This window comes from Astatotilapia calliptera, chromosome 4 (assembly GCF_900246225.1).
Source record: "Astatotilapia calliptera chromosome 4, fAstCal1.2, whole genome shotgun sequence".
NCBI classification, from domain to species: domain Eukaryota; kingdom Metazoa; phylum Chordata; class Actinopteri; order Cichliformes; family Cichlidae; genus Astatotilapia; species Astatotilapia calliptera.
In genome coordinates, this window is record NC_039305.1 from 10,528,809 (window position 1) to 10,552,287 (window position 23,479).

The 23,479-nt window shown below is 41.3% G+C and overlaps 2 protein-coding genes across 3 annotated transcripts; both read right to left on the minus strand.

The window, feature by feature from the left end:
- Positions 1-1,041: 1,041 nt before the first annotated feature.
- Positions 1,042-9,746, minus strand: raver1 (ribonucleoprotein, PTB-binding 1). 2 transcript variants are annotated; one of them, XM_026164589.1, is made up of 14 exons: positions 9,324-9,746; positions 8,342-8,408; positions 6,780-7,249; positions 4,478-4,669; positions 4,128-4,248; positions 3,939-4,042; positions 3,247-3,328; positions 2,807-3,009; positions 2,585-2,666; positions 2,312-2,442; positions 2,031-2,102; positions 1,785-1,919; positions 1,483-1,545; positions 1,042-1,383 (listed from the first exon to the last, which is right to left on the minus strand). In XM_026164589.1, exons 1-14 carry the CDS (start codon positions 9,645-9,647, stop codon positions 1,237-1,239), a joined length of 2,193 nt encoding a protein of 730 aa, XP_026020374.1. In that variant the 5' UTR covers positions 9,648-9,746; the 3' UTR covers positions 1,042-1,236. The 2 variants fall into 2 exon arrangements, with proteins under 2 accessions (XP_026020374.1, XP_026020375.1); XM_026164590.1 differs by having other exon boundaries at positions 3,247-3,325; positions 9,324-9,745.
- Positions 9,747-13,298: 3,552 nt separating this feature from the next.
- tyk2 (tyrosine kinase 2) lies at positions 13,299-22,590 on the minus strand. Its single transcript, XM_026164593.1, has 24 exons — positions 22,373-22,590; positions 21,657-21,830; positions 21,416-21,539; positions 21,204-21,333; positions 20,953-21,116; positions 20,381-20,759; positions 20,104-20,289; positions 19,641-19,798; positions 19,426-19,543; positions 19,141-19,324; positions 18,789-18,907; positions 18,535-18,696; positions 18,342-18,429; positions 18,013-18,137; positions 17,535-17,670; positions 16,994-17,145; positions 16,727-16,877; positions 16,537-16,640; positions 16,271-16,460; positions 15,833-15,951; positions 14,365-14,537; positions 14,164-14,281; positions 13,949-14,059; positions 13,299-13,858 (listed from the first exon to the last, which is right to left on the minus strand). Exons 2-24 carry the CDS (start codon positions 21,826-21,828, stop codon positions 13,742-13,744), a joined length of 3,480 nt encoding a protein of 1,159 aa, XP_026020378.1. The 5' UTR covers positions 21,829-21,830; positions 22,373-22,590; the 3' UTR covers positions 13,299-13,741.
- Between the last annotated feature and the right edge of the window lie 889 nt (positions 22,591-23,479).

Below are 23,479 nucleotides of genomic sequence, written 5' to 3' on the forward strand. Positions count from 1 at the left end.
GACATACTGAACCCCCAATATCATCTGAAAACTAAACAGAGGCTGTCCATCGTTCCAGCTGCCGTGTGCTCGTCGGGAGAAGCCGGTTCAACTCACAGTTGAGCCCCTCACTGAGAACACCGAGCCGCTCCTGTATTCATGCACAATCTGCTGGCAGCTGGAGAGATGGCATGCAGCGCTATCTGCACCTGCCCGCACCCTTCAAGGGGTGGGGCAGCGTTCACGGTTTTATAAAACATTCAAAAATGTAAACATGGCAACACAGAACTCACATAAACACAGAAAATACGTCGACTCCTGGACATACATGAGTGAGAGGGGGACTTGAGATGGCATTTTTATACAGGTGAGAACACATGACCGGTGCCCTCCAAGTGCATCACTCAACAACCAGTGTAGAGAACAGACTCCATGAACAGGCTGGAGGGTGTGGTTAGAAAGACAAAACAACGTGGAAAAGTTCAGGCTCAGGAAACATCCCAGGTTTGTAAAAAGCTTCGCCTCATAACACCACACAACCATCACTGGTGGATGGAAAGCTGCAGGTTAACAATTAGGAAATGTTTGAAACCAGAAATGTTATAAAGCAAAATTTACAACCGTGTGGTAGGAAGGGGGAAAACAAGACACCATAACACCATCTCATTATACAAACTCATGAACTTTTTACATGGAATACGGTAGGCTTTTTTTTTTTTTCTTTTCTCCCACAAAGTAAGAGCCTTCAAAGCTTGTTCTTACACTATGCAAGTCCCTTTGCCTGAAACTGTGGACAGCGTCACTTTGGTGAGATGTTAAATCACTTTTATTTTTTTAAAAGCAGCCGCTAGTTACCATTGAAACTGGCCAAACTGCAGATCTGCTGATATACCTCACTCACAGGAATTCCCAAAAAAAAAAAGAAAAAAAAAAAAAGATTGTATTTACTAATGAACCACTTTTTCTCCTTAATTTACAAGGTTTTCAACAGGAAGTTCAGGCAAATAAAAATTTAAAACTGAAATGTACAAAACACAGTAAAATCATATATACAAAAAAAAAAAAAAAAAAAATTTTGAAGGTTTTTCCACAGAGTGACAAACAGGCTGCACTACTCTGCAGCCTCCAGAGGTCACTCACACGTGCATATGGGACAATAAATCCGAGGACCACCAAATTACTGAGTCCATTGGAGAATATGGGAGAGGAGATGCTACTCCATCCTGGCTGCTGAATGGCTACTCGTTACAGCTGTACTCAGAATATACGCTTACGCTTAAGATAGGAGTCTGCGTAGTGACCGCCGAGGCCTTGGGAGTGCTGGCCCACATAACCGCCTTCAGGGCTCGGCTCGGGAGACGGGATCAGCCGGGAGAACGTGCGCTTTTGGCTACCGATGGGAGTCTATAATTACAAGAAAAAGAGGAGGGGGTGGGGTTAAAATCAAAACAGAAACTTCAAAAAGAAAAATATGAAACAATAACATTGAAGCCTATAAATTACCTTCATAACATTCTCCACACCTGCAGGGTAGTTGGTGTGGCTCACAGGAGGCATTCCCACAGCCTAAAGACAAACAACCACTCATCATTTGACTTCAACTCAAGCGCTCACAGTGCAACATTAATTATTAAACACAGACTTATTCTTGGCACCTAACCCTCCACTATTTTATTTTTATTTTATTTATTTATTTTAATCCTTCTAGTGCTATCCTCAGTATTCTTGCACTGACAAATAATCAATCCTTCATATATATCAAAAAAAAAAAAAAAAAAAAAAATCAATGCAAAGCTTTTGCTTACCCTGTTGAGCTTGGGGGTGGGAAGGCTCCCATTACAGGAGCTCTCAGACCCTGAGCTGAAATATGAGGACAGAGGTGGGCTTGGAGGGTAACTGTAGGGGGGGAACCGCTCACTGTATTCAGCGCAATGAGAGGCCTGCAGAGACAGACAAGTTCACAGCTATGTTACTACAGGGAGGCGTGCATTTAATTTACTGACACTACAAATGTCCTCAAGTCAGCTTTGAAACAGTTGACAAAGCACTACCTGCTGACCGAATCCTGCCAAGGCCCCGGCATCAAGATTCTCCTGCTGTTCATACAAGTGGGCAAGGGGATCCTGAGGAAAGACACCAGATGGCATCGGACCAGATTGTGTCATAAAACCACTAAATGAGCAGCCAAGCGCTATACAGTAAATTCAACAGGTCACAATGACTAGAGCAGTAAGGAAGACAAGGAAAAACAAAAAACACACAACCCATCGATGCAGAAATACACATTTAAAAAAAATAATCAGGAGTCTGAGCAGCAATGATTCATAGTTACCCGATGGAGTGGGGGGTACTCAGGGCTGTAGGAATCCTGGTAACGCAGGTTGTAATTCGGTTGCATGCTCTGGTTGGACACGTTACTCAGTGTAGGCCGCCTTCTGTAAGGGTGAGGTCTGCAGCTTCCTCCTGGAGGAGATGCACGGTATACAAATATATCCTTGATGCATCCAACATCATCTCTCAGTTGAAGCAGCAAACAAGAACAGACTGTAAAAGTAGATAAAATCTTTACCGCTCATGCGAGCACAGCAAAAAAGCAGCACCTCACCTGAGGAAAACGCGTTGCTGACATTGAGGAAGGGACTCTGGGGAAGGTTTGCATCTTTTGCAGGATCTCCTAGTATGGAAACCTGACATGAAGTTTAAAAAGAAAAAAAAGATGGCTTATTTTTACATTTCCTGCACAGAATGAGGAATGAGAATGAAGAGGGGAAAAAAAGCAGTTGAAGGACTGAAGGCATTTTAAAAAGGCAATTACTTGGGAACTCACCCCTTGTGCTGTGAGGCCATCTGCCCCGATCATGCCACCCAGCAGGGGTATAGAGATCCCCGGCAGGGTCGGAGAGGAGGTCTGGGGGAAGGGACAAGCCGACGTGGGGGACTCCTGATCCCTTGAAAGAGTTCTGCCACGTGGCATTGGCTTCAAGGGGGGTAGAGGATCTGTCTGAAGAGCCAGTCCAGGGACAATACCACCTATGGTGATTAGAGACTTCAGCGTAAATGACAATCACACATTTCATTTTTAATCTTCTCCTTCAAGCTTTTCAGAGGAAATTAGATATGCATTCTGTTTTAATTTGGGTAACATAAGTAATGTAAGGAGTAAGACGCCTGATGGACAGGCTAATGGCAATGCAGATGTTTATCATCAAAAGCAGACATGCAGTCTGTGGCTGAAGGAGCCACGGCTGGAGTGGACTGATGCCAAACCTTGGGGCAGGTCTCCGAGCAGATGGACTCCCTGCTGGACAGGCAGAGAGGCCAGAGGATTCTCCCCAATAAGTCCCGGCTGCTGACCAAGAGGGAAAAAAAAAGAAAAAGAAAAAAAGTTCAGTCACAACAGGGTCACTCAGCCGCACTGCAACATCAAGGTGACGAAGAACTGCTCAACTAAACTTAACACATGCATTCAGCAAGTTTACTTACTGTATATGCAATTATGTCCTTACAGGATGTACCTTTACAATTCTGGCATACAGCATAATAGTACATCTACCGCATTACTCAGCACCACTCGAAGGAACACTCCACACATACACGCACAAAAAAACCCCTCACTTTCCTAGCAAGAGCTTACCCACCCAGGCAATAGGTTTTCTATCAGCATTCACATAAAAAGAAGAAAGGGCCAGAATCCATCTAACTTCAGCTCCAACTCACACACACACTGATGGCCAACCATAAAAACCGTTATCACTCACACAAGGCACTAGAGGGTTTTCTTTATTGTGTAGCACCTGAGCCCACAGAAGAGGATTTCCCAGAAGGGCTTGCTAATGGTAAAGAGGGACAGAACAGAGTGGGGAACAAAGTCTGTGAGTAGGAGAGGATGAATCAAAAACGGGCAGGAAGCAAAAGCAGGGAAGAACATGACGGAGCAAAGATGGAAAAGGCAGCGGTACCTGCTGAGCCTTGGCCTGGTTCTGAAGGAGCAGCTGGAGCAGGGCGGCCGTGAGAGCGGGGTTGGCAAGCAGTGGCGGTATGGCGGGGGCCGCACCGAGGAGGCCTGCGCATAGACAAAGATTAAGATCCACCGCAGGAGAACGAATAATAGCAATAAAACAGATTAAAAGCAGCTCACGGCTCCTCACCTTGTTTATGTCCCTGTGTCAGTGGGTTGAGCAGCATCTTGAGGGCGGCGGGGTTGCTGAGGCCTGTGAGTATCTGCATGGCTGTCGGATCAGGGAGGAGTCCTTTACCCCTGTTTACAGCCTTGAGAGGAAGGAAACAAAGCAAAGACTCAGAACAAGACCAACAAATAACCAAAATTTTTTCCATTAATCTGAAATCACGTGATGAGCCAGCTCCTCTGTGAGAGTTATATAACAGCAATGCTTCCAAGTCGTGTCCAGTAACGTAATTTTAACTACAGCACGAACTCAAAGGCAGCAATGTTATGCCTTAAGGGCTCAAGCAAAGACTGTAGATTGGAATACAGTACCATGGTTTGTGCAGCAATCAGAGCAGCCAACATGCTTCTTCCAGGAGGACCCGGGGCACAGAAGGACACCCTGATATGTGTCCCACCCAGCAGTCTGCCATCTGTGAGTCGCTGTGCTTCCTCGGCCATCTCTGCAGTGGCAAACTCCAGCACTGCAAAACGCCGGAAACTTCCATCTTGTCCCTGAGCCAACTGTGGAGAGAAAAATTGAGGCAGCAATTTTTCAAGCATATAGAGAAAAACAAAAAACCCAAAAAACCCTGCAGCCAATGAATAAGATGCACACACACACAGAGAGTGGAAGCCAAGTGGTTTTCACTTACACCCTCAGTGTTCACATATTTTAGCACAAATTTGGAGAAAGATGGGGGAAAAAAAATCTCATGGAATTTATAGTTAATAAAAACTCAGGATTACCACAGAGAGAAACAGCACTCACTCAGAATTCTGCAACAGTAGTATAAGCTCTTTAAAACCTAATTATCAGGAAAAGTTGACAGAATTTAAATGTTCGAGGTTGCAGTGGTGACTCTACATATGCAACTTTTACATCCTGGTGACCGCTGAAACTCACTTGTTTAAAAATAAATAAATAAATAAATAACTGCCTGGTGGTGTTGGAGGCCGCTACCGAGGGGCAAGACTTGCTTCACAAAACACCCATCGCAGCATTTGGTGAATTCTGAGCTCAGATTTACATGAGAAGTGCTACATGCTAAACATGCAACCATGTAGTGGCAGATATCGCTACTCTGTTTTGTTTGTTATTGTAGCAAAAACGTCAAGATTGCGTGTCCAACTGTTTCCATGCAGTGAATTAGAATGGCAAATCTTGAACATGTTCATATAAATAATAATGAAAAAAAAAATAAAGCAGCAATTTTATATATACCTGGTGAGCACTCAACCAAAAGTTATGGATCTTTCCCCATTCATTAAGATAGGAGCTTCAAATAACTGTCAAGATGGCTACAGCACCAAAATTGTGTCTCAGGCTGCTGCTGAGCTGAAACAATCTACATAATTTCCCCAGGCCTGGATGGAAAATATCATTAGGTCAAGGAAAGATCAAGGTGAATTGATAAAGAAAAATAGAAGCAACACAAACTGAATTGGGGTGAAGCTTCTACACAGCTCACGATTATTATTTTAACATGACCCTCAATCCTGATTTATATAGCCTTTTTAAAATCTATATACGCGAGTTTTATCATAGCAGTGTGATGTTTGTAGTTCACCTGCTGGTTTAAGAGTCTCTTAGTTAGGAACAAATTAGCACGATATGACACGAAATGGAAAACCCTTTTCTAATTAACATTTTATAGTATCTGCACCAGGTGACACTCCTGTTGATTGTTTTCATCAAAGTTCTCATTGGGGGATGGTGTTGCCTCCTTTCTTTTCATAAAGGAAGTTTCAGTGTATCCTATTCTAAAAGGTGGCAAGAAAAGACATAAGAAGGAAGCACTCTAGAAATTTTTGGAGTACTAAGACTCTTCAAAAAGCACTTACTACGGCTGCCACCTGGATACTTATGGGTCACTTCACTCAGTGAATTTTGATTAGGAATGCTACTATTTGTCAGCACCCTTTGCTTTCATTTATGGTTTGGCAAATTTCAAATAACCCACTGAAATTTGCATCTCTAAAGTCCCAGATCAAAATCTGTTTTACCTTTTAAGGCCCTTTAATCACCACATCAACCACTATATATGGCTTTGTGTTGTTTTTAGTGGTACTCTGCTCTTACCATGATGCAACCGTCTGGTTTTATGAATTTGATAAAGCTGCAGTGATATCACAGTTTCCTATTAAAACCATCATATGGCTCCTAATTATTATGACTGTTCAGTCTGGAAACAACAGAAAACTACGACTGTGTCCTGCTCAAAAGGACACAGCTCTCTCCCATTCCAGAAAAAACCTGCTGAATGACACCACCTGGGGGTGTCAGGTGGTCATCACCATAGAAACCAACAGTTGCTATTGCTATAGTAACTTTGAGTGGCCACAGGAAAACTGGGGTAAAGGTGAAAGATCAAATATGGATTGCAGTTTCACAGTGACTCAGTAGTGCAGTCATTTTGCACACCTTCAGGGACAATTTTACAACTTTGTGATGGATTTTAGCAGCTTTTAAAGCACTCAACTTTTATTAATGTGGGCATTTGCTGTATAAAACAATAGCCACACAAAGAAATGACAAAAAAGTTAATGATCGCTGCTGTGTGCAATCAGTATGCTGTAGACTTCTGAAATCATTCACTTGAAGTATTGGGCTTGTGTGCAGTAAAAATCTGACCTGGCAGAAAACTGGCGTGTGGGTGTCAGCCAGGGCACTGCGGAGGTCTTGGGCTGTCAGCAGGCTCTGAGGCAGGCGGTCCACGCACAGGCATTTGGAGTGCAGCAGTGGATATGTGAGGGAGCCCACCTCAGTCCAGTGGACGTAAAGCATACGGGAGCCCAGCTGCTTCCCCAGGAGCTCCGATTTGGCCCTGGCCGCAGAGTCCTTCTTCATGTACTCCACAAAACCGTAGCCCTTGGAATGCCCTGAGGTGGCACTGTACACCAGGAAGCAACGCTCCAGGTTGCCGAAGGGGCGCACCAGTTCCTCAAACTGCTGTTGCGTGAATGCACGGGGCAGGTTGGCGATGCACAGCAGAGCATCTGTCGGCTGCAGCTGCACAGAGATCTCCCGGTCCCGCAACACATGCTGGTGGAACTCTTTGATGGCACTTTGTGCTTGTTCACCATTAAGTAGGGTCACAAATGCTTTGAGTAACACGGGAAAGGAAACAGAAGAGAGAAACAAATTGGTGTAAGGCAAGGGAATGACATTGTTCAGGTGGCATAAAGTCAGATTTATTTGTACTCAGCAGGTGTCAGGGAGCAAACCCTGCCTGTGACGTTTTTGCCTCTAGCAAGGCTGTTAAAACAGTTCTGGTGGCACAATATCAGCACACAGAATCCTTTGTGTTGGTGTAACTTTACCCCTTGTTTAAACTACAATGCCTGTCAGTCCAGCAAGAATGAAATCAACATCTTGTTACCCATGTTATGAAAAAGAAAGAAGGCGTGAAAAAGTTTTCCAGTTTTGTCTGAAAGCCATGAGAAGGGGAGGAAAATAAAAAATAAAAAAAGTAAGAAGTTAGTTTGGCAGCCAACTCTATATTGTTAAAAAAAAAAAAAAAGCGCCATCTAAATGTCACTGGTTTTCTTCCATATCAGCTTGCTGGATACCAGGCATACCCTGAAAATACCATCTGCCTCACACAATTTTCTGGCCTATTATCATGATCATCACCCATTTTCTAGTGAAATATTACTGCAAGAATGCATAGATATTTAATTATTTATATTCTAATCTGATATTTTACATTTTATACATTTAAAAACAAGCAACTCTAGCTGGACAAGATGGCAGATCACACCGAGGGGCATGTGAGGTAACACATACACAGATACACAGAGAGCCCATCGATCTTATCGCACTTGAACTGACAATGTAACGTGACACCACGACAAGCGAGCATCAACAGTCGCCAAAAAGAGAGATCTGCAACTGTGTGATAATAAGTGCAAGAGAAGGCACACCGTGAAAACAAAGTCTTTAATTGAGGTCTGGCTGCTTTCTCCCGAACCCCTTTTCATGTTCAGTATGTCCATTGAAAGTCATTAACTAAGCATGCTCCAAATCTGGAGAGCCCGATTTACTTTTGTTTGCTACAGAGTTCACTGTCAGATTAAATTTTAAAGGGGCGTAATAGAGCAGATCCATCCTGATCCCCACCTCCTCCAACTTGCAGACGCCAAACTTGCCAAATTGCCTTGCTCAGTCCAACATGGTTGAGCAGTTAGACCTACCTGTGCCTTTGTACTTGTCAACAAAGCAGTACTTCAGATCATAGCTGCCCAAGAGCTCATGGACCTCCTGTAAAAAGAAAGAGACAATGATTAACTGCAGATGTTTAAATGTGTAAATAACATTTGACTTTAGGAGGTCGTTGGTTAATTGAAGATTTCAATCAACCCCCTCTCAGCCAATTAGCTCGTTGATATACACTGGGGGGTGGGGGATCAGTGCACCTGCTGGGGGGGGGGGATGAGAGGTGAATGACTCCCTCATTGTTGTAGGAAAAATTGTTCTGCCCAGCTTTTGCCTATTCACACAAATGGCGATGCTGCCTAGCATTTTCTGAAACGTTTTGTCCCCACGCCTTCCACCTTTTGTTATAGAGAAACTCACATCTCGAACTCCCACTACTGCCCCAGCCCCCCCTCTGTGAACAATGGTACCGCCCGCAGGCCCACCGCTCCCCATGAGTCAGGCACGTTCCAAAAAAGAAAAAAAAAAGTAGCATCAAGAGTTAATTACAGACAGAGTTAATAACAAATGGACTTATGACCCACCTTCACTGCATATGTAACCCGCATAAACCGGTTATGAACCACAGTTTGGCTCGGCGGGCCAAATGGTAAAATTCAACCACGAATGCAAAGCGGCCTGGTGGGTCACACAGGCCACAAATGACCATGATTGATTATTTGACCACTTGTCAGTAAACGCGAGCCATGTTAGTTAACAAACAAACTCAAACCAGTTATAGAACTGTTTGCATCGTTTTTAATTACCAATAATCTGTGCGTTTTGACTTTTAAACCACTAGCAGATGTAGTACACAGAAAACTAAATAAAAGGTGAAGCTAATAAGTTAAATGCCTGTGAAGCTAACATTGATAGCATGGCAGGTATAACGGAGCTAGGCTAGCGTTAGCCACAGGGTAGCATCAATCAATCAACCAACCAACAATTAAACCCTCACCCCCTAAAACTTTCTACTCATACCTGATTGCTAACGTCAGAGGGCAAGTTTTTTATAATAATTTTCCTCCTGTTGTAAAACTCCCGTCGAGTTCTCTCCAAGCGGCTCTCTATCTCTTCGGGGTTCAGTGATGTCAAGTCCTCGTCGACCTTTCGCTGACACTCGCGTCCGGGCGTCGCGTCCTCTTCGTTCTGCACGAGTTCGGGGTACCGGCGATCCCCGGGAATCCAGTTTTCTTGGTCCACGGCGGGGTCGTATTTTTCATTAAGCGGACGAGAAGCCAAACTGTTTCCCGAGTCTGTGTTTTCATCTTTGGCAGCTGTATTAACTGACACTGTGGCCGCCATGACTCGGTGCTGGAAGTTTTTTCGGTCTGAAAACTCTGGCTGATTTGAGCAGTTTAAACAATACACACATGGCCCCAGCGCTGCTTCTGATTGGACGACAAGGGAACGCATTCTCCATGACTACAACGTAAATCGGAAGGGTGGGGGCGGAGCAACGAGTGTCCCTGCTCCTCAGCATGAGGTGCATAATGGATGTTTTTTGGTAATTAATCTAATTAAAATGTAGTATTAAATATCTAGATTTTTAAAAGACAACAGACAATTTAAGAGTCTAATTTATGCATGTACATTTTCTCAAAAATATCCCAACAAAATATGTCTGAAAGATAAACTAGTGAAATATGGTTTATAATTTAAATATGCTCATTTTTGTTAGAACTACCAGTTCATAAAGCAAGGAGGCTTGAGAATATGTCCACATGATTGTGAGCTACTTGGCTTTACAAAGTGTCTCAAATAACAAATAAAAAAAGGGAAACAAAAACTAATACTGAAATAAATAAAAAGTCAAACTTGACACTTGAAACAACAAAAGCTGAACTGAGACAAACAAATCCACACTGGAAACTGAAATATAACAAAACTGAAAACAAAAGCATTAAAAATTCAAACAAAACATAAAAATCCGTAACGTTTTATTCTTGGAAATCATTGTGGTTGGTTTGTTTACTTAAATTCCATTATCTTCGTAATAGGCTATTGTTAGCATGTTGATTGATTATGTATTATTTTATGAATACCACTCTTTAAAAACTCAGCAGTTAATTTTTGACACATGGTAATTTATTCAGACTTTTCTACCACGAACAAAGCATTCATAAAGCCCTTTTTAGCTATGCAGAGAGTGTATAGGAAAACAGCATTTTTTCGCAGTAGATATAGAGAAGAAGATACAGGTTTTGTTTTGGTAATTTGAATTTGGTCTCTAGTATAGGCTGCGTCAGCTGAGAATATATCCAACACTGTAATGATGGATAAAGGGAATCAGTTTCATTTGGCTACGAAAAATGCCTGTGCCTCCAGGGGGCTTCACAGTCCAGACAAGCACCAGAAGGACCAATCATGTCATGTCCAGAAGTCAGTAGTGGAGTTTCTCTCCAAGATTATGAGTCAGAACAATATGCTTCACTATTCAGCATTTTTCTATGTTCCCAAGGGGAACAGCAGTAGTATTTAACCCTTGTATGTTGTTCGGGTCTGTGAGACCCGTGTTCAGTTTTTTTCAAAAGAAAAATTAAACAATTAATTATTTTTTCACGTGTAAATGTGTTGTGTCTTTCCACTCACTCCACTTGATTATAACTGATTTATTTATAACATTTTATATAAAAGAAAAACGAGAAGCACATTAATTCATAAATGTGATCTAACAAAGGTAAAGGGAAAAAATTAACCATGTTTGCTGTTCATATGTCTTGTAATTGGGATGAAGTAAACATCTGTTGAGTAATTTAACATAAAATTGTTTGATAGTGTTAATTTGGAAAGCCAAAACTCTAGCGGGTCCACCAGACCCATGAACACTGGCTGAGTAACAAAAATACGAACACCACACAAGGGTTAAGCATTTGGTGACTCAGCTGGTGGTGGTATCACTCTGGACTAATGCTTAGTACTAGACATGCCTCATGGTAGATTCCTCATTCTCCATTAGCCTGCAGTCCTTGCAGTACTTTCCTTCAAATACATGTTGAGAGCTCTCAGCAGGGAAAGCTCCCATTTAAGCAGACACGTCTGATGCTGACAGTTTGTAATACACATAACTGTGGCAGGACAGATGTCTTGGAGCTCGTGCTTCAGCTTCCACTTGCTGTATGCGTCTTACTCAAAGCGTATGCAGAACAGAAACACGAACACCTGCTGAATATAAATAAATGCTGAATTTGGCAGATTGTTCTTTTTCAGTTCTACGCTTTAGGCAATGCGAGGCAAATTTTTATTTGTATTGTATATGTCGTACATAAAGGCAGTTAAAAGTGATTTGCACAATGCAATGAAACAACAGACCATATAAAAACAGCATAATAATAATAAAATGCAAATTAAAAGAATATAACCCTATTTAAATGCAAAGCACAAGAAAGTGAAATAAAATAACTCCACACCAGTTCAATAAAAGCGAGTGTAAATCAGAACTTATAGCATGAGTAAAAGTGTCATCATTACTTTAAAGCTGTGGCCTCAGTTGGAGCAAAGCTCAGAGTGAAACTTGCAGAATTTTAGCAGTGAGAAGCATAAAGGCTAAAAGACATTTCACCATGTTTAGTCTGAACTCTGTAAACCACAAGTTGACCAGTTCCTGCAGATCTAACACTATGATATGACCCTGAGTTAAAGTGCATATTCAGCTGAAAGCAAGTACTATGATCTAAGAATCTAAGTAATACTCTCATCTTGGGGTTTGTCAGTAGCAACAGCTTTGTCAACTGCATATGTTTAACGTCTCATGGTCTTATCGTGGAGGTCAGTAATTATCACTGCTTTACTGCAAGACAAAAAGCATGAATGGGCTTTTCTAAATGTAACAGTGTCCAACTTCAGCTATGATTTAAATGCCAGAATTATGATTTAGCTATGGTTTTCATCTGTCCAGTTAAAATTACATCATCAGTGATTCAGAGGAGGTCCTTTCAGATTCATAATTGGATAGACTATCTACACATCCCCACTTTAGTGTGATCCAAGCCATGTGGGCCCTGTTTTGGCTAGACAGAAACAATTTTCCAGCATATGTAGAAGTCTCCTGTGCAGCACCAAGAAGCAATAACATCAGGCTATTAAGACTCAATCAAAAATCAGGTGGTATGTCATTAAAAATTTTCTGAGAGCTGAGTCAGTGCTATAATGTGAGCTGAAAGCTGCCAGAGATGCCATTCGCAGAAAATGAATGGTTAGCTTTGAAAGTATTTTCTCAGTAACGTCAAAAAGAGTTTGCTTTTTGTTTTGTTAGAAAGGCTACTTGGAATTGACTCATCCTTGTTTCTGTTTTCATTTGGAGCCTGACAGTTGTAGTTTTCAGGAAGAAAAATAAGGAGCCATGTTTACTATATGCAACAAAATCTACCGCCAAGTGGGATTTGTTTCTTTTTTTTAAAAGTATCAACTAGCATGTTTCCATTAAAGATACTGGACAGAGTCAAGTGCCAAGTTGTAGAGACTGTTTCTCTTTGTAGATGTCATAGCCAATCTGAAGTTTACTTCCCTGTGACTTTACACATTGTCTCTTCTGATCTCTTGTAGCATATCCCCATTGTGTTTGCAGTTAACAGCTCTATACTTCAGAGGTGCCATTTTGAAAGCCCTAAGAGTTTTTATAAATTCAAAATAAGATTGGACTTTGTGTTTAATGATTCTGAAAAAGCTTTAATGAGTAAAGCTCTGGTATGATCATTTATGCATTTGTGTTTTGACAGTTTTAAGAGTAACGGCAAATAACAGGCAGTCATGCACCAAAGAGAAAGCAGATGTGTGGAAACAAAGAGGCATGAGTGTTTTGGAAGGAAAGCCCCTGTGACCATGAGCGTGAGCCCTGAGACTGGTATCAATGAAATTCTCCATATGAATTTCAAAAGCAACCCCTTAAAATAAAAGCATTACAAGTACATATCACTGATAGTGTTGTGGAATAGTAAAAAATGAGTGAAAACCAGGTAACACGTAGACCCACTGATGGAGTCATCAGTCTATTTCAGGCTTTAATAAAAGAGCTTGTGGAAAATTGTTTATTAGATTCTGAATTATTCATTTAAAGTTTATAAAATTAAACAGTCAAAAATGTACAATAACTAAACAAAATGAAATACAGTATCCCTCAACCGTACACAAACTGTTAATACTCACTGTGATATATGCAAACCATTAACTCTTGACAAACATGAAGTTTTTGCCCATAAAATTCATTACTGTGTTAACATCACATATAAGAGGATAGCAGTGTGCTTTTATTATGAAAAGGTTGCAAATATATCTCTTAATAGAGGCAAGAAACACATTACTGGCTCCCCTTAATATATGGTTGCCATTGTAGCAAAGCGATGACTTGTAGTCAAATGGATTTCCACATAGTCCCCGTCAGCAAATCAGCATATCTGAGACTATGAAAAGGACTGCCAGTATGCTTGGCGTAGGCTCTGAAACTTTTTAATTAGGGACTCAAAATCTGGCCGTTCTGAAGGATCTGCACTCCAACACCGCTCCATTAATATCTTCACCTGTTCAAAAAACAAGTAATCATGAAAAAAACCTATACCATTCATAATGCCAAAAAGTACTGAACTTGATTTATGGGCTTCTGAGCTTACCTCATGTGGGCTGTCCTTAGGGCAAGGCAATCGCAACCCTTGTTCCAACAGTTTTATCAGTATCACCACAGTCATCTGTCCTTGAGCTTCCTTCATCATTTCAAAGAACTTCTGCAAAAGATACATAAGAACAGATTGTGTAATTCACACAGAGATTGATCGATAAGGCCGGTTCAGTAAAGAAATACTTGAAAAAGAGGCCGGTGATGACATACATCTGGAGGGCTTTGGCGACGGTCACAGCGGGTCAGGATCTCATACAGTGTAACTCCAAAGGACCAAACATCAGAGGAGAAGGAAAATTTACTCTCTTTCAAGCACTCGATGGCATACCTACAAAATTTTTAAAAATGTAATTTAGAGGACAAAGTCACACAACAACACAATGAGTGACAAGTCTAAGTGCGTAAACTGACCAGAACACTGGACTGTCTCCATCCTCACGGACACGGTAGTAGATCTCACCCTCAGGGATGTACTTCGTCAGGCCAAAGTCTCCAATCTTTACCAGACTGTCATTTTCCACCAAGACATTACGGGCAGCCAGATCGCGATGGACGTATCGCTTTGAGTGCAAGTAATTCATCCCCTTAAAAGAAAATAACAGGAATAAAAAGATGGATGCCATTTTTATTTCAAAAACAGCTGCTATTTTAACCACGGTAAAAAGCAAAAAAACGTGTCCCTACGGAGAGTAACTCCTTCATGCCTGTCAATCAGTCTGCAACAGCAATTCAGATAAAAACAGGTCAGAAAAGCTATTTTTACAGATCTGTGTGTGGTGATCACTGAAATCTTCTTCTAGCAATATTAAGGATTAAATTTATGGCTCTGAGCAAGCAATCTAATTATCTATTAAATATGCTGCCATTAAAATTGAGCATGTGCATTACTCCTGTGGTAAAGAATCATTAGATGAATATTTTCCATTAAACACCATCACCAGGTCTAAATGTCAGTTTATCCAATACTTTCATCTACAACCAGAAACCTGCAAAGCAAATTGCATTCCCCGCAGACTCAACTGTATCTTTGTTTGCTGACAACTTTGCATGCCATAACAGAGACCATTAATGTGATAACTATGCCTCCACACCCATCTACACCCTAGAACCGTCGCTGAAACATGTTAGATCAAAATAATTTCACAAAAGAGCCTCGCAGAGCCCTGTTCTTAATCTTCTGCAATATTTTACACTTTTTAAAAAATCAAGCTTCCCATCAAGAGCCCTTAATCAAAACTAATATTACTTTATTATCAACAATAAATTCAATCAGAAATTGGCTATTTTTTCCAAGGCTGCTATGAAATTATGGTTCTGGGTGTTGAATGATTATTTCCTGGAGGACATTTCCCAGGTTACTGAGAGAAAACACAGCATAACATAATGCCAATGCAATCAAACTACTTATTTCAGACAGAATGAATTAATGACAAAACACACACACAAAAACAGAGTGCTGTAAAATGGAATTAAAGCTTAATGTGATGGATTATCTCCTTCAGGCTGTTACACTGTATGCTGCACAAAAGCAAACAGAAAAACAGAGACTCTCTTCAGAACAGAGAAGAATACAAGCTGACATCTCAGCAGTTTTCACACCAGAAAATATGAAAGTTTAGCTGAAGCTAGGAGCGGAAGTCACGACCACTCAAGTAAAAGCAGACCAGCTCAGATTCAAGGCCAAAAGGGTCTAGACATTTAAAAAAAAAAAAAAAACAAAACAGTAACAAGTGTAATAATAATAAAAAAAGTCATGTTAATTTATGAAAAAAGAAGTATGTACAGTAACTCATTCAAATGTTGGGCTGTACGGATAGACACATATGGTGTTTACAAGTAATACAGCGCTAGCACAAAATATTAAACCACCACAACTCACCTGACAGATCTGCTGAGCAAACATGAGACAATGAGACAGCGGAAGGTTACGTTTGGGGAGGTAGTCTTTCAGACTCCCCAGAGGAAGGTACTCCATTATTAGTTGGACGACTTGCCCTCCTGTCAATGGACAATGCAAAAGTGAATTTATCTTCCTGACAAGAAAACCTGTTCTTATTCTGGTGCTTTGCTGTGCTGCTCAGCATGCTGTGTGTTAAAAGCTCAAAATATTGACATACAACACAAACAGTGGTGCACTTCAAATGGATTTCCAATATTTACAGAAGAACAGCAGGGACCAAAAATCAATTTGCTGAATGATCCACTGAGCCCCGCAGGTTACAAGAGCTGTACTGCACACTCATTTACACATGCAGACTCTGTTGACATATGGCTCAAACAGATATTTAAGCAGACAGAAAGGAAAGCGAGGACTCACCCAGTTCTGTGCAACAGCCCTTGTATTTCACAATGTTGCTGTGATAAAGAGATTTCAGGATTTCAATCTCCTTCATCCAGCCGTCAGAAATTTTGTCGTTTTCTTGCTTCAAAGACTTCACAGCCACCTGCTCTCCCTTCCCGTCATTGGCTGGGTCATACAAGTACAGAGTCACCTTTCCAAAGTGACCCTATAAACAGAAGAATGAGGAGATGATTACTCCAGCTAATACAACGAAAAGCAAACTACTGCTGTGTGGTACTAACCTCTCCTAAGATCCGCACTTGCTTCAGGTAGCGTTTATGGAACACAGTGGGGTCTGTGTTAGCTGAAGCTTCACTGGAAGGCATAACAGACTGAATGACAAAACCTGGATGAAGAAACACACACTTGTTTATTGAATGAACTGCAACAGAGTTTTAAAAAAGGAGATAAAGTAATCGAGCAAACACTGACCTTTCCTCATGAGTTCTATGAGTTCTCTGTGCACCTTGCGGAATGACGGCCTCTCCTCAGGCTCATAGGTCAAACACATGTTGATGAACCTGGCCAACTCTGGGGAAGATGGTTCAGCTAAGTGGCCCTTTTGCTGATAAAAGCGCTCTTTCTGGTTGGGGTGGGGAGACTCAAGTGTTAAGATTACAATTCAGAAGAATAATATGTGATGTGATACTTTGGGTTGTTGAAAGAGGAGTAAAAGCCCGAGCTGTAGCACATGCCTACCTCGGACAATGTGTTGAAGTTGAAGGGAAGATCACCGTTGTTGTAGATCTCAAGCATCGTTACGCCAAAGCTCCACTGGTCAGCATGGCTGCCTATGTTTGAACCACTGTCAATGCACTCAGGGGCAATCCATGGGATACGTTCCAGGCGCTCTGCATGGCACAAAATAATAACACAAGTTAGTGTAGGATATTTATTCTGGCTTATCTGAAGGAGAACTCCTCCTAACTGAACTAAATAGATGGTGACAAACACAGAAGCATCTATAAAGTTGGTATTCAACATCAGCAAGTGCAAAACAAATAACGAAGAGTTTTGTTTTACTTTCGTGCAACTCTCATCTCGACTTTTTATTTTTGACACACTTGAACAACATATTTTAAACCAAACCTGCAAGACAGCAGGAAATGGTTCACGAGAAGAGATTAGAGATTTCCTGTTTCTAAATCTGATTGCAAAGTACATAAATTAGAACACTCTTGAAGCTGACCGTGTATAGAGACACATAACACATAAACTGAAGCGAGGTGGTGGTACGGACCTTCCCGTGAAAGAACACTCAGAGCAATTCCTGGGTCACTCAGCTTGATGAAAGGAGTAGTGTTAGGTTCTAGACCATTTTTCACCAAAAGGATGTTCTTGGCACAGACATTTCCATGAACCAACCCGTTGGTTTCCTAGAATAAGGAAAATAGCACCGTTGGTCAAGCAGAGTGTTCTTAAAAATAACACAAACTGTTACTGCTATTAGTCAATAGGCAAAAAAATTACTTGGAGCACTTATCTTACACTTTGCTGTGATATGACATTTACTTCACTTCCTGCCTGATAGCAGCATCTCAAAATCAAAACATGGCATGCAGTAAGAAAGAACTACTACTTGTTTCTTTTGTTCAATCATTTTACACATGAGTCTGCAGCAGCTTATTTCTTAGAGTAACACTGGATAAAAAACTTCACTGAAATCAATTAGATTTACTGAAATATAATCAGTGTCAAAAATAAGGATTAGAACGCACAAGATAGTCGAGGGCACTGGCAAGCTGTTTTGCAACAATGAATTTCCACCCAGCAGACACATTCTTTTCTCTGCGAAGGAAGACATCCAAAGGCCCGAAATCCACAAATTCCTCCACCATGATGTCTGCAAAGACAGGAACAAGTCTGAAAGGTTTGGTTCATGATATACGCACGAGCAAAACGTAAAAATAGAACATGGTTAGGGTGATTTTGCATATGCAACATGGTTTTCTTAGTACTAAAATCAGAAATTTGACTGTATACACTGATGTGTGTGATGGGGAAATAACAATGAGGAAGTGAGGATGAACAGTGCTACGTCTCTTACTTTCAGATCCTTTGACAGACACGCCATATACAAACACCAGGTGACGGTGGGATACCTGGCACATGAGACTTGCGGTTTCGAAAAACAACTAAGAGGAGTGAAAACGTAAACGTCAGAACAGACAAGATCATAACAACCGTTTACATTCAGCATAGTAAAGTGTCATTTTTTGAGTGAGTTTCAAACAGCTTACCAGAGCAATATCTTCATGGGTTTGGTCCAGAATCTTAAGAACGACTCGGTGGCCTCGGTGAGAGTTGTTGTTGAACTCGTCATTATCACTTTCCTCTCTTTCCTGCGTTAACAGCCGTCCTGAGTAGATGTTAGTTCTGGTGCCGCGACCCAAATGCTGCTCCTGCTCCAAAATAAAACACCCGTACAGTCAGCTACAGGACAGAGGACAACTAATCCTCTATGACTATGAAGGTGGCGAGTGGACATTGTCACCTGTTTGATATCTTTGTCCTTGATTTGGGGGAACATTAGACGGGTCTTGTAGGTTTGGGATAAGGGCTCGGCGTGAACATCGCATTCATTGTGTCTCCTCACCAGAAGGTTGGATAGCTCTGCACCACACACAGCAGAACAGACACAGTCAATTCTGATTAAAAACCTAAATATCACCTAAATTCCTAAACAGGGATACGAGTACCCCAATTAGTAAGTAGGAACATTAGCGCAACTATTACAGTTAATTTTAAAAACTGAGTAGAGGTGAACAAGGCTGAATTCAAAGGGGGCTTCAACAGGACTCTAGAGGCATAATATTGGATACATGAGCAAAACAAGGAACACAAACCTCCTGATTTTGGCGAACAGCATTTTTTGACAGTAAAGCTGTCCGAACCAGACTTGAGGACAAACGACTTGAGGCTATCGGTGAGCTCCTTCATGCTGGGGAACTGTCGTTCCAAGCCCTCCAGACAGAGCATTGAATCCTTTACGTGAACACGAAACTGCTTGTGGCTTCGCGTTACACCATCCTGTATGCACAAAACACAGGTGCAGGGAAAGTATCGGGTTTATTTTTCGGCCATCATTACACTGCAACTACTTCCATATAAGAGGGTGGGTGTTGACTCACCTGATTCTTGATTAGAACAGCTAGGATGATGCAGTTATAGTCAACAACACTCCAACGAGCGAGGAATGTTCCCTCATCCTCTGCCTCCTTTTTCAGCTTAGACAGCACAAACTCATCACTGGAAAAACACACAGGAGTTATGACATAACACACCATGTTTCTTTATAGCCTTTTCTGTGTCTGAATGTGCATGTATATAAGGGTAGAAAACTCACTGCATAGGTCCATGCAGTAGATTTGCTTCACTCCACACTACCCTTGGGGGAGCCACTTCATGACAAAGATAGTGGTGGGCGTCTGCAGTCAGTCGGTAGTATCCATCTAGGAGGGAGACGAAGGAATGGGCCTCCTGGCTGGAGATCATCTGAACCTCCTACATACATATACAGAAACACCACTACCTTACAATCAGAGCTCCCACCTACTGACACATACAAATTCAAAACAGGATAAATTGCCCAAAGCAAAGTCAAAAACGAGAGGCTTTATAGTCAAACACATATAGAATCTAGGCAGAAATGTATAGTGTGTTGTCTATAAAAACATCCTCAAAAGACTGAGCAATTAGTTGAATGACTAAAAACACTTTATCCACTGGACTAATGCATTACAAAGACATTTACCAATTAAGTGAATGCATTGCAGCTTTTACATTAAAAAACAAACAAGTGGTCTCACCATACAGAGATTGTCTCGAGTGCTGATGCACACATTAGAATCAGTAATGGCTATGTGAGTTATTTCAGGGAACTCGCTGAAGAAGGTCCAGTCATTGGGTGTGTCTGCATCTGGTTGGCTGGAGTGCTGTTTTGGTTTTCTCATGTAGTTTATGTAGCCATTCCCCATGTAATTATTTGCCTGTGCCTGGGTAAAGAGATTGAACAAATTAAAAAAAAACCCCAAAAGGCCACTCAACCAACATATACAATATGCCAGCATCAGTGTCTATACAGACCCTTTGAGCAGACACCTTCCTCCACTGAATCCCTTCAGTACCGGACACCGATATTTCATGTGATATTGGGCCGCAGAAGTTGTCTTTTGAACCACACTGGGCGTGGGTGGTGCTGGAACACGAGCCACTTCGGTCATCTTCGTCCCTCAGATCCAGGCGGGTTACGGGGAAAGTCTCAGTGCCAAAACGCGGTGCCAAGTGCTCGAGTGTAGCGATGTACTTGTACATGATTTCCTCAGTGCACAGGTTGCCCCGATCCACTGTGTGCTGCTGGAAGGACCGCACAAAGTCTTTAAACACTCGCTGGATCCTGAGTTTAGTCAGGAAGTTGTCTCTGGAAATGTGTTTGGCGAAAGATCTTGGAACGCAGTCTAGAAAGCTGAAAAAAAAAAGAGGTATAGTGATATTATCTGAACTTACTGATTAGATTGGATTAAAAAGACATTTGTTACAGTAGCAGAAAATAACATTAACAGTACAAGATATAAACATATTATAAGCCATTTAAGAATGAAAGCTTAAAACACTATTTGGAAGGAGGGATTGCGGTGTGATCAAGCCAAAGTATATACCTGACTTTTGAAGCTACATCTTGCAAAGTTGATTCCGTTTTAATTGCCTGGTATGAGAGGTGAAGCACAGCCATTCCCAAACTCTCATTTTTGAAGCGAGTCTGCTCCTCCTCTGTCTTGACGTATTCCATTTGTACCACTTCATTCACAAATTCATACTTAGCCTGATTTGGAAAAGATACTATATTATTGTCAAGACAGGAACATTATGAGTGTAAAAGCATGCCATTAAAAAAAAAACCCAAAACAACCTGGGAAAATAAATACTCCAGTGAAGTTGTGTCAAGTAAAGGGAAACCCCGTTTTGAACCAGATTTGGGAGGATAGCGGCACATCATGGGCTCGTTTTCATTCAGTCCATGCCAGTTCCGAAAGTAATACCTAAATACAAAAAGACTATATCAACATCCTCGCTGTATGTTATCTGTGTCACAAGTACAGTGTTAAACAAACACAGACTCACCTCATACAGTAGCGAAGTACAAGGCTCGGGTTTTCCTCTGCCTTAAATATGTGGTTTGGGCTGTACCAAAAGTGTCTTTCTGGGTTGTACAGCGCAAACAGTGAATGGCACAGAGCCGTTATCCCTGAGGAGGAAACACTGATGTTACACACTGTTGCCACTAGCAGGCTCAAATACCACATGAAAAGAGAAAACATTTTCATTTCTGGACTGTGCATTTGGTGGAGCCTTTTCCTCTTACCGATGGTCTCTGCTGCAGAGATACACAGCTGCTCCGCTGTGACCTCTCCTGTGGTGTGAGACAAATATTTCTTCCCATCTTTTGTCCAGAAAAGGTAGACATGGATGCCCTGATCCTTCGGAGGCTCACTCAGGCCTGAAAACGATCCTGAAGATCTGGACCTCCCTCCCATTACTGACACACACAGACAAACGGGAGTTTGACCACAGCTTTAAGAAAATCAGCTACATAAACGTGCTGTGGTATACATAAATACTAAACAAGAGTAAGTTTAAAGCTTCTTTAAAATAAAATGTATTGCTTTTATTATACATTTCTGTCTTTAAAAAAACAAAACAAACAAACCTCATAGCTTACCAAATAACAAAAAGAAAAGAAGAAAAATATGCTTTAACAAATATGACGTCAGAAAACCCGATCAATATGTCGATAGGCCTATCAGGGATTACACCTTATAACGTATTGTTTACATCACGTCAAGCTACTAACTATTCGAGGGCACCGATTAAACTATACGGAGACGCACAGTACAACAAAAGTTTGCTTTTTCCCCTTCTATCTGACGTTATATAAAAGCAAACTGACCGCGTTATCGCGAGGCCTAAATCAAGCCTCGTATGCACTTAACAGCGTACGCGACACCACAACAAGGAAATATATCGACAGCAAGTCGGAGCTGTAAACTTAGCAACCTGTGCGACAGTAAAATATCTTACCGTTTGACGAGCGTCTTCTAAAAGTTTCGCATTAAAAATAAAAAACATAAAAAAGACACCTCAGCACGTCAATATGATTGACAGTTAAAGCTTCATAGTTCTGCGAGCGTATTTCCCCCACCGCCGCCTACACTCTCGGGTTCTCGCGAACTGTGAGCAACGACGGCAACGCGCTGCTTCCCGAAACCAAGACGCAGGGCCACTCCTTCCGTCGCTAGCGTGCGGGTGCGCATTAGCACGTACCTTTCAAAATAAAACGTTAAACTGTTCCGCTTAATGTAAATCAAAGACAAAGAAAGGAACAAACTAACAAAGTAGAGGAAAGACTCTGAATAGATATATGCTTGTAATAATATCTGTCCTATGATATTATTACAAGCATACATCTATTATCTTACTTCTCCTTCCGCACAGCCAAAAATGTAAAGTAATAAATCTTTCTCCCAGACTCATAGTCCATAGATTAAGTCAATATTGTATTTTCTACCTGATTTCATTTGGGGTTTTTTTTTTGTTTTGTTTTTTTTAAGCAGGGGCGTTTACAGGATTTGTTTTTTTCATTAGGGTGTCCCACAATGCAGGGAATTTCCATCTTTCTCAGTTCATTACACCTTAAATAAGATATAGAAAACTGTGTGTGTTGAAAGTGGTACTGCAATAAAATAGTTATTATTAGCTATTGTTATTACACCCACACCAATGACCAGGAGCTTTGGGTAGTGACTTAAAGGATGACATCACGGGGCCAAAATGAGCTTACTCTGCAGGGTGTCTGGGCTCTATGTCAGAGGTAGGCCCAGTCATTCAGGAGGGACTCTGAGTAAAGCTGTTGCTCCTCCACACCGCAAGGGGCCAGGTGTTCTGGACCTGCAAAAATATTATCACTCTATACCGGGCTTCAGTTTTACAGATGTTAACCTAAAAATGATTCCTATAACAATATTAAACAAACTCTTGTGCCACTTTTATACCATTAAAACATCCAATAACAACTCTGCATACCTTTTGGTGGCATAACCTATGCCTAACCATGTCTCATTTTTCCAAGTGCAATATCCTAATTGTTGATTTATGTTCTCATTAGACACACTTTGTTGATATGTTTAA

What these genes read in the sequence shown, in the direction of transcription:
- raver1 (XM_026164589.1), bottom strand. Translation starts at nt 9,647, where the DNA reads ATGGCGGCCACAGTGTCAGTTAATACAGCTGCCAAAGATGAAAACACA. An exon ending in TGACAAGTACAAAGGCACAG is followed by an intron (nt 7,250 to 8,341) that starts GTAGGTCTAACT and finishes TGTTACTCAAAG; the next exon opens with CATTTGTGACCCTACTTAAT. An exon ending in GTGTGGAGAATGTTATGAAG is followed by an intron (nt 1,384 to 1,482) that starts GTAATTTATAGG and finishes TTGTAATTATAG; the next exon opens with ACTCCCATCGGTAGCCAAAA.
- tyk2 (XM_026164593.1), bottom strand. Translation starts at nt 21,828, where the DNA reads ATGGGAGGGAGGTCCAGATCTTCAGGATCGTTTTCAGGCCTGAGTGAG. An exon ending in AGGACAAAGATATCAAACAG is followed by an intron (nt 18,697 to 18,788) that starts GTGACAATGTCC and finishes ATTTTGGAGCAG; the next exon opens with GAGCAGCATTTGGGTCGCGG. An exon ending in GGAGACAGTCCAGTGTTCTG is followed by an intron (nt 14,282 to 14,364) that starts GTCAGTTTACGC and finishes AAAATTTTGTAG; the next exon opens with GTATGCCATCGAGTGCTTGA.